Raw genomic sequence first — 15,000 nt, 5'->3', positions numbered from 1 at the left:
TCACAGACCTGATGAAGGCTTTATTGCATTAGTTCGCCAAAAGCGATTGTAGTTAACAAAAAAAAAAAAAGAAAAAAAAGTCAGTCTTTTTATATGCATGTCATGCTTTTCTTAATACCCGATTTTAGAATGTGGGTTGAAAATAAGATAGGTAGTGTTTTCCTTAACTAGAATTTAGTTTGATCTAATCAGTAGTAGTGTGTTTGGGTAGGTACTTGCTGTTCTTAAATGCACGTTTACAACCATGTTTATATTGTTTGCCTAGAATTAGGCTGGTTAAAATTAAATAATATATAAACATTTCAACTTTTGGAAAATATAACATTGTAATATTTTTAATTTTGTGTTACAATGTTAAACATATCAGCTTTTATACACTTAGAAGTAGGTTTGGAAAATATATGCAAGTTTTAATTTTAAACAGCCTATTCCAGGCTGGGTTTCATGATTTTTGGAAATCACTGTGACTGAGCTCATCAACAAAGTTTTAAGTCTACTAGTTTTTCTGTTTTCATTTTATTTTTCATGTATTCCACACCAGACCTGTACAGCTCCATATACACATACATAGACATATAAAATACATTCATATAATATATGGTAAATACAGAATCAGTAAATGGGATCCATTAACTTACCATCCTTACTGTCTACAGGCTTTGCTATATCCATGTCAAAGGTGTCCTGTGTTTGCTGACCCTTGAAACAAGAGAGGTGCTCTTGCTCAATCAGATCACTATCCTCTTCTTCCAGAGGCTGCCATGTGCCATCAATAAACCACTGGCCACGCATGACTGGAATTGTATCAGATTCTACAGGAGAAAGATAAAAAGGCTTACAATCTCCACACAAAATAACAGAATGGTTATGCATTAAACAGTGCTATGGTAGGAAGTTAAATGCGATAAATCCTAGAAGGCATTAACTTTATAGTAGCATTTTATTATTGAAAATCACCCATGTTACAATGGTCTATGTGGTGACACAAAAGAAATACATGAGCTTTCTCACGGTCAGCATCATAATAAGATCTAAACAGAAAATGCTATCCCCACTCTAGATTTTAGAAGAAATGAGTAAAAACACTCATCATTCTAAGCTCAGCCATCCAAAGGTATATTTAGTGTGTTCTGTTTTAATAACCCTACAAATAATGACAATATTAAAGTAGATGTGATACACCTTTATGTTTGTGACAAACTGGGACAGAGTCTCCAAAGGATACAGTTGGTCAGTCTTTCTGAAGGAGAATGTAACCCCCACCCCCATTTTAGGGACTGGAAAAGGTGAGAAGATGAATGGCCTCATTGAGTGAGACTCATTCACTACATCAGGCATGAAGGATGGGTTAGCCCTGAGAGTCACTGTCTCTCTGTGAAAAATTAAAAAAGGGGAAATGGTAGCTTGTAGCTCAGAAACCCTCCTGGCCGAGGTGGCACCATGTAGTTTGTTCAGGGATGCTTCTGTGTGTGCTCTCATCCTAAAGAAGAATCTTATGTCCACACCTAACACACACAAACAGAGAACCCAGAGGCATTATCCATATTGGCAAACAGCTAAAAATTCAAATCTGCAACCAAAATCCAGATAGAGAAAAGCAAACTACCACCAAACAGCAGAAACCGCTCTATGGCTACCAAAATAAATCTGCAATTGTACTAATCAAGATGATGGCCAGGGATATTTAGATTATCACTACGAAAATAGTTAATACATTTAGTTAACTTAAAATCAAAACCTAGGCAAATGGAAAGAACTGACTGGAAACTCAAACAATTTGACTTGCGGGTCATCTTTTCCAAAATCTGCAAATAAAGTACTACCAAGTGAGTCTGGGAATGTCACTCAATGCTGACTCTAAAACAGCAAACAGTTCTAGAGTGAAAGGGAAATTAACTACATTATGAAGCCAAGGAAATCGTTTTACACCCCCATGAGTTTTAAAAGACCAGAAATACTTGGTCTAGGGATCTAAACCTCTTCTGCAGCATCAACAGAACATTTTGTAAGAAGAGGTACATCTCACAGAGGATAACGGTGCTGTGGAAAAGACTCCCCATCCACATAAAAGAAAAGTCCATCCCTGTCCATATTCAAGTGCTAACATTTTTAGATGGGAAACAAAAACTTTATCCAAAGAATGCCCCTCTACTACTAATGGACAGAGGAAGCCCCTAAATGCTTTATCCCATGCACGAGGATTCCCTCAAACTATGTATGGTATGATCCCAGTTATTTTTAAGGGTAATATATAATTAATTAACAACCATGTGATGGGTAAGGGCAATCTATAATCAAATGGAATAGGTTATTATTCTGAGCACAAAAAGGGAAACTGGATAGGCTTAAAATAGCCCACAAGGGCAGCTAGCCTAGTATTTAACTATGAACCTATAAAAGGTGCCAAGTTGCAGCTAACCAAGATTTGTGTTTAAATGAATGGACAAGATCAAGTAAGGTATATAAATATTAACCCATGGGCTGATTACATTTTCGGGATTGTCCCCAAATTACTGTTTTTGGTCATTTTTGCTCCCTGTAATATAAATATGAAACTCCAAAAGGGTTTGGCATCTTAAAAAAAACTACAGGCATAATTACCTAAAAAAAAACTATGCATTGACTGATTCTAGCCTCACACACAAAGCAAAATTAATCTTGAATTTTAATGTCATTTTTTATGCAACAAAATTAATATCACTTTTATTCAAAAAATGTATTATTCTAAGCCCAAAGTCACAATAAAACAATACAGTTAAGTTGTAATAGCTTTCACGTGTGTCACTTTGAAGATGAAAGATGGTTACACATTTATTCTAAGCTACTTTGCAAATGGCACATTATATCAACTTGAAAAGACCATTCTGCCTTAAAGTTGACCTTACCTGCAAATGTCACTCTCTCTTTTTGCTTCATGATATGCAATTTTCCCTATAAGATACCTTTATGCCCAGCCTCATACAGCACACTAAATGATCTACTGTTTCTTACATTAAGCAGATAGATATTCATGTGTTTGACATTGTGCTATTAAAACAAGTAAAATACCATGTATTTTGCAGTAGCATTTAAAATAAATAAAAGGAACACAACATGAACATTAAATTAGCTTTGATTCCTACAAACACACTGAGGGTCAAAGTACAAAAATGAAAGTATACAGAGGCGGTCAGCCTGAAAAAATGGCAAACATATGTTTGCAGGTAAATCAACTAGCAAATAAAGGCAAACCAACCTAGCAATATACAGCCATCAAATCTAAAAATCTATAAAATTTCTCAGAAAAAAGTATTGCATACATGCAAACAATTTGTTATCATCAACCAGGATAATCCTACTGGGTAAGACCATTTAGAACAGGTCCCAGGAGGGTGAAAGCTTACATAAAGTAACATACATATACTAGGGTTGGAATCAACAAAAAGTACGAGGAAAACAGTAATACTGAGGCAAGTAAGAGACATTCCCCCGGATTTACTATTCTTCCGTGAGGTGGGCGTTTAGGAGCAGGATAGCTGCGCGCCATGCACATTGAGGCACGCTGCCTGAGCGCCTAAATACGAGGAAAACAGTAATACTGAGGCAAGTAGGAGACATTCCCCCGGATTTACTATTCTTCCGTGAGGCGGGCGTTTAGGAGCAGGATGGCTGCGCGCCATGCACATTGAGGCACGCTGCCTGAGCACCTAACCTTCACGGAGTGTGTAAGAGTGCAGGGGGCTTGTCTGAGAGCAGAGCTCTCAGAATATACATGTCCTCACAACGAAGAACAGCAGAACGGGCTAAGAAATGAGCGAGACCGCTCATAAGTGTCCGCATATCCTCACCAACAGCCCCCCTCATGTACAACAGCAAGTATATAGAAATAAAATGAGCAAACCCCTTTTTTGTTTTTAAAATTCTGATTAAAGCTAACCATAGGTGCGCGAGTGTGCCCATTGCTTAGCTACGGTTAATGCAGCTTAAATGGCTGAAGAGGATTAACAAGGAAGATGTATGCAAATGAAGCAGCATAGCAATAGTACAGTGGGCAGAGCATTCGCCTTACGACCAGGCATTCCTGGTTCGAGTCTCACTGCAGCACATTTCATTTTCCATGGCAAAGCACGTTACAACTAATATTTATGTTGCATAACCCACTAAATAACATATTTATGAAATGGAGTACTGCAGTAAATGCACATGTGAAGTGTCATAATAAATAAAGCACTAGTAAGTTTAAGCACCAATAAGCAGTAGTAAGCATATTTAAGCACTAATAAGCAAGTTTAAGCCCGTTTGCATGAGGGTAAGTAATTTTGAAGCCAACTCTCTGTAAGCTTATGTAATCTGAGGTTAGCATTGCTTACCCTCATGCAAACCCGCTTACAAATGCTCAAAAGTGCCCTAATCACTCTGTATCCAATGGCCCTTGTTCTGCCCATCAACAAAATAAACAGCCTTGCAGGTTTTGAACCCAGGACCCTATACTCTATAGTCACAGTAGTTAACCACCAAACCATCATAGCAGTACAGAAGAATGAGGTATCAGCAAACAAGTCTTCACTGTAGTAACATCAAAATGAACCTGTGCAAGGAATCAGTATACAGACATATGTTCCATAACCCACTACATAAAATAAATATGTGAACTGGAGTACAGCAGTAAGCCCAGAAGTCAGGTGTAATTGTAATAGAGTGTTGAAGTAGTGTTGAAATCCCAATAAAACACAAGGACCCCATACAGTGTACGTACACACGAATCATGGATACCAGGCATACATATAAGATGTAATGAATAATAAATCAATGCAAAAAGGAAATATAATGCAAAGTCAAATGTAAGCAACACTAAGCATGCACAGGCCAGCTTAGGAGGTGTAAGCAATGTGTAGGCCAGCTAACTCAATGTGCCCAGTGTTATATCCCTTTAAACAATGCCAACCTTAGGTAAGCAGGTTTGTCCATAGCTTAGCCTTTTCAAAACCGGCCAATCACAAAAAAAACAAAAGTGTGGGAAATCGGCCCTACTTAAACCCAAGAGGCGGGAATACATCTCATAACTGTTGCAGCTTCCCTTGCAGGCACTATGTCAGGAAGGGGAGAGGGTGTGCACTTTCGGGCGCAGCAATGGTGCATCCAGGAGTCCAGAGTCATGGCAGGAATCCTTGTCAAAGCCCACGAACAGGGACTGCTGCAGGGCCAGTACCAGGGTTATTAATATAAGGTGGAAGCCTGGGACGGTCTCGCCCTTGACCTCACCAGTGCCACTGGCATACCCCGAACTGGTGAGCAGGTCAGGCATCACTATACTGACCTGAAGCAGCATAAGGGGGACCTCTTGGACCAGTGGATCCAAGAGGCTAGAACAGCAGGGGCTGTATCAGCTGTGTGTAAGTATCACCCCACTATGTGTGTATCAATTGTCAGCTCATGTATATCATGGATAGGTATGGCTAAATATTCCTTCTGTCCTCCACAGCTGCAAGTGAGCGGGCCGTGAACCAGGAGGCCCATGGAAGTCGCCAGGAGAGGTTGTGACACGAGGCAGGTCAATAATACTCTCGCATTTACTGTCATAGGAAATAAATCTAAAAGTATTAGTAAATTAATTGCCTGTATAAAACCTGTATTGTTTAAGGCAAGTAAGTACTGCATACACCGGAGAATATGGCATGAAGAGTCTCAGACGGTTTCTATGTAAATAAAAGTGTAATAGCCTGACAATAAAGGTCTAACTGCTGAACTGCATGTGTATACTTTGGTATCATATTGTAATGTAGATTTGCATTCACATTAATAGTACTGTTGTAATAAGCACCGTTACCCACACTGTGCACTATAAACAAAATGTGTAGGAATGCCTGTATAATGCTGGTGTAATCCCCAGAGGCCATTTAGTACAACTGAGAGACGCAGACAGAAAACAGGGAAAAGGCAGACAACAAAACCTGAATAGCGCATGCAACTGAGATGTGAACTGTTGTTTTTTAGCACACACAGCCATGGTTCGAATCATATCCCACAACTTTACAGATTTGTCCAGAATGTCCAGTAAAATGGCCCATAACTGTTGACTGTCAACCTGTCCCCCTGGGAAATCAGTGTGATGATCCCAGACATATAGGCAGCAAACAGGAAATACAACTGATTGCCACACATCTATGGGAACAAAGCTGGCACACTAGCAACTTCCCAAAACCTTGAGACCAAGAAGCCATGTATGTCCCATTTACACCCCCATCTTGTCAAGCAGTGGCCAGAGTATGTACAGTAACAGAGTGAGATGTATGTGCATAACAGTAATGTGGAATCTGGTACTGTGTATGGCAACAACCAAGTAGTGCTAACAAACATTTCTCCCACAGGTCTGTCAGATACCAACACTGTGCCCAGAAATACAAGAATGATACCCTGTACTGGTACTGTTTACATTGGTATTGTATGGCATTGTGAGTGATGCAGTTGCTCTAAATAATGAGGTATTCCTCATCACTGTCCCCCACACTGTCCTACAAAATGTAACGGTCTAGGAAATCTGTATAAGAGTGTTGTAATACAGGGTCAGAATGCAAAAGCACAGGAGAATTATAAGACAGAAAGCAGATAGGAGATATACAGCAATATCTATATAGCACACACAACTCTGATGGGCAGTGTGCAAGTTGTAGCAGACACAGCAATGGTCTGAATCCTGGGAGTGGAAGTAGGCTGTATACAGAATCATGCCCCACAACTATACAGATGAGACCTGAATGTCCAGTATATGGGCCCATATATGCTGCATGTCCCCCTGGTAAGTCTGTGGATGATCCCAGATATTTAGGCGGCAAACAGAGAATACAAGGGATTGCCCAACATCTATGTGAACAAATCTGTCACTGTAGCAAATCCCAAAGCTGTTAGGAGAGTAATAAGCCAAGTATGTCCTATCTACACCCCCATGTTGTCAGGCTGTGACCAGAGTGTGTACAGTAAGAGTGAGATGTATGTGCATAATACTAATGTGTAATCTGGAACTTTGTATGGCAACATTCAGGTAGTGCTAAAACATTGCTCCCACAGGTACGTCGGATACAAACACTGTGCTGAGAAATAAAAATCATTATACTCTGTACTGGTTCTGTTTACTCTGGTATTGTAGGGAATTGTGAGTGTCGCAGTTTCTCTGAATACGAAAGTATCACTGATCACTGTCAACCACACTGTGCTACATAATATAACAGTGTAGGAAAGCATGTGTGTGTGTGTGTGTGTGTGTGTGTGTGTGTCAGTCAAGTCACCAAAGGTTGAAGAGGGCAATAGTCTAGATATGTCCCGGTACATCTGCACGTGGTCAACACATGGCCAGAGTCTGTGCAGAAAGAGTTGGATAGCTATGTGCACAACCGGGAATCTGGGAGTTGTGTGTAGAAACAGTTAGTGTTAACAAACATTCCCTCCACAGGTATACCAGGTAAGAGGTGTATACACTGCAGGTAAGATTAGTTCAGGTATAATGATGACGACAGCCATATCACTGTCCAAACTAAGGCTATAGCGTAGTGTAGTAAGACTTGCAAGATACTTTTCTAATCAGTGCGGTTATGTGTAATGTGGACTACAGGAATATACTAGTTGCCAATTGACATCTCCCCACCCCACCCCCACCATACTTCCAACAATAAACAACATACCCACCCCAACCGGTATGTAATGACTCCAATCTTCTGATAATGTCCTATTGTTTGATAAAATAAATATTTAATTGTTCCCATGCATGTGCTTTATTGAATTATTCCAACATTGGTGGCATGGTGCCATCAATGTACCTGCATGCTGTTCTTATTACCACAGTGGTCCCATATTTGCATATGTTCTGTTTGCTATGCAACTATTCCGTATCTGGTGTCTGGGTTAATGGGAATATCTATGCATGCTGTTATACCTAACCCTAGAATGTGTTGACTATTACTAACCCACATATGATGATAAACTCTAAACACTATAGCACGTTTGCGAAGGCCGGTCCCAGCGGACCCACCTGTCCCACCTCAGCCGGCCATGGCACCGGGCACCAGGATGTCTGGGGCCCAACCCAGGACCTCCATGTCCGTTGGTCCTGCACCATGTTCGGGTGGAACCGCCTCAGAGGATGGGGCTCACCCCCCCCCCCTTGGATTGGGCATGGACAGAAACCTGTCACCCGTCGCCAGGTCCGGGTCGTGGTGTGTAGCGAGCTCAACCAGCAATTTTGTGATCTGCTAAATTAGCTCGAGTGCCGCATGTCACGATTAGAGGGTCAGCCTGGCTCTGCAACTCAGTCCCCAGCACAGCCACCTTCGGGGCAGTGAAGGTGCAGTGGTGACTGCCCATGGGTGGGAACCTCAGTCACACTGTCTACAAGGGGGCTCATGGGCTTCCGATTTCCCAACACCCCCTCCCCATCAAGGTGTTCATCTTCCATGTGTTACGTACCGCCCCTGTATGAGTTTGTCTTGTCTGTTAACCTACCTCCCCAAATATACCTACTATCCCTCCCCTACATCCCACTCTCACCTGAGGAAAAAAAAAAAGGGGGGGCAATCTGTTCCCAAAAAAAAAAAAAACTTGCCCCATACATAGCTGTCCATTTTGCACACATGTTCACTGGGCACATGTAATCTGGTCTAATTGGCATCACAACTTCTTATTGCTGTCCTCGCCCCCTCCCAGGGGTTTGAGTGTCTAAATCTACCTCCAAATTCAGTGTATATGCATAGCTGTTGCTGTAGAAGAAATAGGCAGCTATGGACCTTCCCCACACCTTCCTGCACATCCCTATCTATTTTTCCTACTGTCTTTCCCTCTGTGCCCCTTTTTCAGTACTTTCCTACCAACCCTTTTTTCTTTTCTTTTAAAGAAGTTAGCGCGGGAGTAAGCACTTTTAAGCAGCAGTAAGCGGGTTTAAGACTATTTGCGCGGGGGTAAGCAATGCCTACACTGGTTAAGCAATTTAGACGCTAACTGAATATAAGAAACTGTAAACGGAAGTTAGCAGTGCTTACCTCCGCACAAACCCACTTACAACTACTTAAAAGTCCCTTAATCACTCTGTATCCAACAGCCCTTGATGTTCATTGTGTTACCCTGCTGCAGTCATCACACTTGGGTTATCCTGTCGTCAGGCGGTCCCGCAGTCGGCTGGAATTCCAAAGTCTTGGTCTGGTGTCGGTTGTTGTTGCTTCTTCCCTGACATCAGTGCGCCAGGAGTATATATAATGCAACCGACACCATTTTCTTCAGTCTTTCTTGCCGCGCGGTGCCCGAAGCAGAAGCAGTTCGCAAGTGCCGGTCGGCCGACTACTGAGATTTTCGAATTCTAATTTCAGACTGAAGTCTTCTATAAAGCTAAGTACCCCATTGGGGAAACTTTTCTTGCCTCAGCCCGATGTCAGAAAAAGTTAATTGTATTTCTTGTGGGAAGCAAATACCTCATAAGGATTTTCATTCTTATTACATACCTTGCCTACGCCCAGACCACAACGTCACTAGTTGTCGTTTTTGTGCTAGGTTTAATAGGCATACTATTAAAAGACGCTTTGATTTTGCACGACACTACTTCGGTAGGAAATTTAACTACACCATGCCGTCGGAGCAACCGACTACCGGCGTGCACAAAAAACACAAGTATAAGGATAGACAGCACAGGCCTAAGCCAGATTCCGAGGCCTCGACTGGCCCGGTCTCCGGTTCTCAGTGAGGCTCCAACGCAGCCCCTGACTACCGCAAATCTGGAACCCGAGACCGCTTCAGAATTTTTGACGGAATGTACCAGGCCTACGCAGCCATTTAGTTCAGGCCCTACCGACGACATTGCTGAAAAAGATGTCGGTGCTGCAGAAACCCTCGGTTTCTGAAGGCATTTTCAGAACAACGATGCTCACCATTAAATCGTTTTCTAAGATGAAGACTCCTATAAAATCTAAAAAGACTGCACTTCAGTCCCCTGTTCAAGGCCCTATGCCTAAGAAACAGATGCTCAAAATGGCTGAAGATTTGATCACTCTAATCAGGGGTTCCCAGCCCCTTCCTGACAAAAGGCCTAGACAAGAGGAAGACTATGCATCCTCTGAACAAGTGTCCATTTCTTCAGACTCCTCTGAGGACCAAGATAACTCCTTCTCCCCTTGTGAAGATTCTGATGCTGAGGATTCCATTCCCTCAGCTTCTCCTCCCGAAGACTACTCCTTTGGGGAAACTTTACACACTATGAGGGAACATTTTCACTGGGAAGGTCAGGACTACTCTGACTCGAAGAAAAGGCTCAGAGAGGTTTTTTTATTCCCCCAACACAGACCACTAGCCATCCCACCAGTTTTAGACATTGTGGATGATGTTTACTTAGAATCCAGTTTTAACCCTGATTCTCTTCCTCCTGTTCTGGCTAAGCCTGACAGATATTATAGAGAGCCTGATTCCCACAAATTTCTTTACAAAAGCCCTGTTGCTGACCCAGGGACAATCTCCCAGGGTCCCAAGGGGGCTAAGGCTTCTATGGCTAAAAATCCTGTACCTTCTGAGAGAGATTCCAGAGCACTAGACAGGTGGTGGGAAAAAGATTTACACCTCAGCCACTCTAGCTATGAGGGCACTAAATTGCCAGTTTCACATGCTTAAGTATCAGCAATTTCTAATCTCTCAGTTAAAGCAAAAAATGACCACTCTCCCTCAACAATCTCAACTGAAAGAAATGCAGGATCTGTTGCATGTCACTGAACAGGTGGGCAAACATACCTTACAATGTGGGTTTGATTCTTTGGAGGCCTCCTGCAGAGCAGCTGTCACTGGGTCTGTTATACGTAGGCATGCTTGGTTAAAAGAACAAACTCTGCCTGATCATGTTAAAGCAAAACTTCTAGATGCTACCTTACAGCAGGATGTTCTTTTTGGAGTTAAAGCAGAAGTCGTCTTAAAGAAAATGGAGGATAAGGCAAAATCTATGCATACAGTCAAAGATTTCCTACAGATACAGCTCCCTCACTTCAGCAGAAACTGGTCAACAAAAAATTGGTCCTTTCCAGCTACAGACAGACCACAGAGGGATAAATACAGACGCCCAAGGGGCAGAGGACAACCACAAGCCCAGTACAAACCTCGCCAATGGGGCACTACAACACAGAAAGGAGGAGAAGACATGTCCCAATCTACCAGAAGGCAAACTCAATGACTTGCACCTCATCTGGCCAAGCAACACTCACTTGGCAGCCCCCTTCGGAGGAAAACTCGCACTTTTTTCAGACAACTGGCACATTGTCAAAGGACAAATGGGTCCTAGACAATTTTACGAGGATACAGATTCCATTTTCACACCTTGCCAATGAAAAGAGGAATGCCAAACTTGCCACAAAATCAATGGGCAGAAGCACAAAAACAAATTACAGCTCTCATGGACATGAGAGCCATTCAACTGGTACCTACTCGAGAGCAAGGTCAAGGATTTTACTCGAGACTTTTTCTAGTGCCCAGAAAGGACAATGCCTGGAGACCAATTCTGGACCTTTCAATTCTAAACACCTACTTGCAAGTACCCAAATTTGAGAGGCTAACACTACAGCAGCTTCTTCCCATGTTGGACAAGGAAGCATGGCTAGTAACGTTGGACCTCAAGGTGGCATACCTGCATGTCCCTATCAGACAAAGTTGCAGAAGATAGCTCCGTTTCATTGCAGGTTCAACCCATTACCAATTCTCTGCACTGCCCTTGGGCTTATCTACTGCGCTCAGAGTCTTCATAAAATGCCTGGCACCAGTAAATGCATACTGCAGACAAAGAGGAATTCAAATATACCCATACCTGGACGACTGCCTCATCCAAGCAGAAAGCAAGGACATTCTATTACATCTGGCTTTTGTGAAACATCTACTAAATTGCCTGGGGTACACAGTAAACGAAAATAAATCAAAACTAGTACCCTCACAAAATATGACATTCCTGGGTGCCAGCTTGAATACAATGGCCCAGAAGGCTTATCTGATGCCAGACAAACAACTACACCTGACTCAATATTTCAAAACAATGGCAACAAAGGCCCAATTAACTGCAAGAAAAATTCTGCAGGCCTTGGGCTTCATGGCATCTTGCATACTACTAATACCATTTGCAAAGATGCATATGAGGAAATTACAGTGGTACCTAAAAAGCGTATGGTCTCAACACAGCCACAGCTTGGACACAATATCTCTCATTCCCTGCCTACAACAGGAGTTTCTATGGTGGTCACAGGCATGTCACCTCAACAAGGGTCAGCCTTTCACCTTGCCCCAGCCAGGCAAACCATCACAACAGATGCATCAGATTACGCCTGGGGGGCTCACATGGCAGGACAGTGCATTCACTGCGTATGGACTGCAGATCAAAGGAATCTGCACATCAATCAAAAAGAGATGCTAGCTGTACAGAAAGCTCTGACAGCCTTTAAGGATCTATTACATCCAGGACAACTGACAATAAAGACGGACAACACCACAGTAATGTGGTACATAAACAAGGGGGTACTCACTCCTACCCTCTGTGCAGGCAAGCAATGACCTTATGGAACACAGCTCTGGCTTACCAAGTTCAGTTACAAGCTCAATTCCTGCCAAGACAGAAGAATACATTGGCAGACTACCTCAGCAGAAACATCATGGATCCCACGAGTGGAAACTAGATCCACAAGTATTTACAATAACTCAAAAATGGGGCCTTCCAGACACAGACCTGTTTGCCAGCCCTCAAAACTATCAACTGACAAAATTTTGTACAAGGGCATTTCACCATCAAGCATGGAAAGTGGATGCACTCTCTTTCAGTTGGAAAAACCTGACAGTATATACCTTCCCTCCATTGCCTCTCCTCATAAAGATACTTCTGAAAGTCAAAAAGGAGAGACCTCGACTGATTCTCATAGCCCCAGACTGGCCACGCCAGCACTGGTACCCGCTCTTGAGGAATATGGCCCAAGGCCCACCATGGATATTACCACAAATTTCCCATTTACTCACACAACAAAACAATCAGATTCTTCACAGCCAGCTCAAAACCTTAAATCTGGCTACATGGCAAATCAACCAAGCATCCAGCCAGCTCCTCTTTCCCAAGCAGTTATGGATGCTATTCTGGAAGCTAGGAAGCCAAGCACCAGGAATGCTTATTCGGAGAAATGAAAAAGGTTTTGTGCATGGAATCAATCTAAAGGCCAAGACACAATTCAGCCTCACATTCTACAGTATTTAACCGAGATGTTGCACAAAGGACTTTCTTTCTCCTCCATTAAAATCCATGCTTCAGTTATTTTGGCCCACTACAACACAGATCCACCCTTATTTTTGCATCCACTTCTAAGGCAGTTCCTCAGAGGGGCAAAAAAACATTAGACCACCCAGGAGAGCACCTACACCAACATGGGACCTCAATTTTGTTCTGGAAAAACTAACGCTACCTCCCTTTGAAACAGCTTTCTCTGCAGATCTTCAGTTCCTATCATGGAAGACTGCCCTGCTGCTGGCAATAACTTCAGCTAGAAGAGTCTCGGAGCTACAGGCACTAATGGCAGTGGAACCTTTCCTCATTTTTCATCAAGACAGGGTTTCTCTAAGAACTGATCCTTCCTTTAAGCCTAAGGTGGTTTCCAGTGTGGCTTTAAATCAAACCATCCACTTACACACCTTCTTCCCAAATCCACAGAACAAAGGTGAGAGACTCCTGCATTCCTTGGATATTCACAGGCAACTTCATTACTACTTGGACAAAACTAAGGCTTTCAGAAAATCTGACCAGCTTTTTGTATCCTATGCTACAGCTTCTCAAGGGAAGGCTATATCAAAGCAAACCATTTCCAAACGGATAGGTCATTGCATATGTTTTTGCTACACCCATCATGGAAAACCAGTTCCTGCTACCATTAGGCCCCACTCTACCAGGGCAACAGCTACTTCTACAGCCTTTCTCAGGGGAGTTCCAACCAAGGAGATTTTGGAAGCTGCAACTTGGAGTTCAGTACACACCTTTACCAAACACTATCACTTACCACTTTACTCTAAGACCAGGGCGGTCTTCGCCACTGCAGTTCTGCAGGGCTTTCTAGCCTCCTCTAACCCTCTATGATACTTCCACCCATCCTTAGCTTTGGGATTCAATCCAAGTGTGATGACTGCAGCAGGGTAACACGAACATAGTACAGTTTTGTACCTACCATAAATGTAGATGTTCGAGTGTACACCCTGCTGCAGTCCAGTTTACCCTCCCTCCATCCCCTCTGACCAACTGGCTAAATCTCTTCAATGCCTTCCTGATGTATTTGCTTATAGCTGAAGGGATTTTGTGTTTGCCCAAGTTTACTCAATTTGGTACCAATTACTGACCACTTTTTTGGGGGCACCTGACATCTGGGGCACGAAAAACTCAAGAAAATGGCGTTGGTTGCAACATATATAACCCTGGTGCACTGACGTCAGGGAAGAAGCAACAACAACTGACGCAGGACCAAGACTTTGGAATTCCAGCCGACTGCGGGACCGCCTGATGACAGAATAACCCAAGTCTGATGACTGCAGCAGCGTGTACACTTGAACATCTACATTTATGGTAAATATAAAACTGTACCTTCTGCCCAGCAACAAAATAAACAGCCTCTGCAAGGCTCAAACCCAAGACCCTGCACACCACAGCCAAAGTGATTTACCACCAAGCCATGTCAGATGTCCATAACCCTGATGTATTCACTAATATCATCCAGCACAGATATATGTAGATGTATGTATGTATATGTGTATATATGTGTGTGTGTATGTGTATATATACATATATATATATATATATATATATACGTATCAAAACAGATACTTTTGGCTTTTCCCAGTTAGGGGTCACCACAGCAGAACTGCAGTCCGCTAATGACTGGCAGTACATTTTTACATGCCGAGTTGCCAGCTCTGACGCACAACCTTCAACGAAGGTACGCCAATTCACGCATGTCTCCACACAGAAGATGCTTCAGCGGAAAATCGAACAGGACAATG

General features: G+C 42.7%; 1 protein-coding gene across 1 annotated transcript in view; it reads right to left on the bottom strand.

The window, feature by feature from the left end:
- The window catches only part of DDHD1 (DDHD domain containing 1), a 1,563,737-nt gene that overhangs the window by 1,358,064 nt on the left and 190,673 nt on the right, over positions 1 to 15,000 (bottom strand). Inside the window, exon 2 of the mRNA XM_044073566.1 lies at positions 639 to 812. Coding sequence (XP_043929501.1) covers positions 639 to 812 — 174 coding nt within the window. The remainder of the gene's footprint in view (positions 1 to 638; positions 813 to 15,000) is intronic.

This window comes from Protopterus annectens, chromosome 6.part0 (assembly GCF_019279795.1).
Source record: "Protopterus annectens isolate FY-2018-M chromosome 6.part0, PAN1.0, whole genome shotgun sequence".
NCBI classification, from domain to species: Eukaryota; Metazoa; Chordata; order Ceratodontiformes; family Protopteridae; genus Protopterus; species Protopterus annectens.
This window is presented reverse-complemented; position numbering and strand designations above follow the sequence as displayed.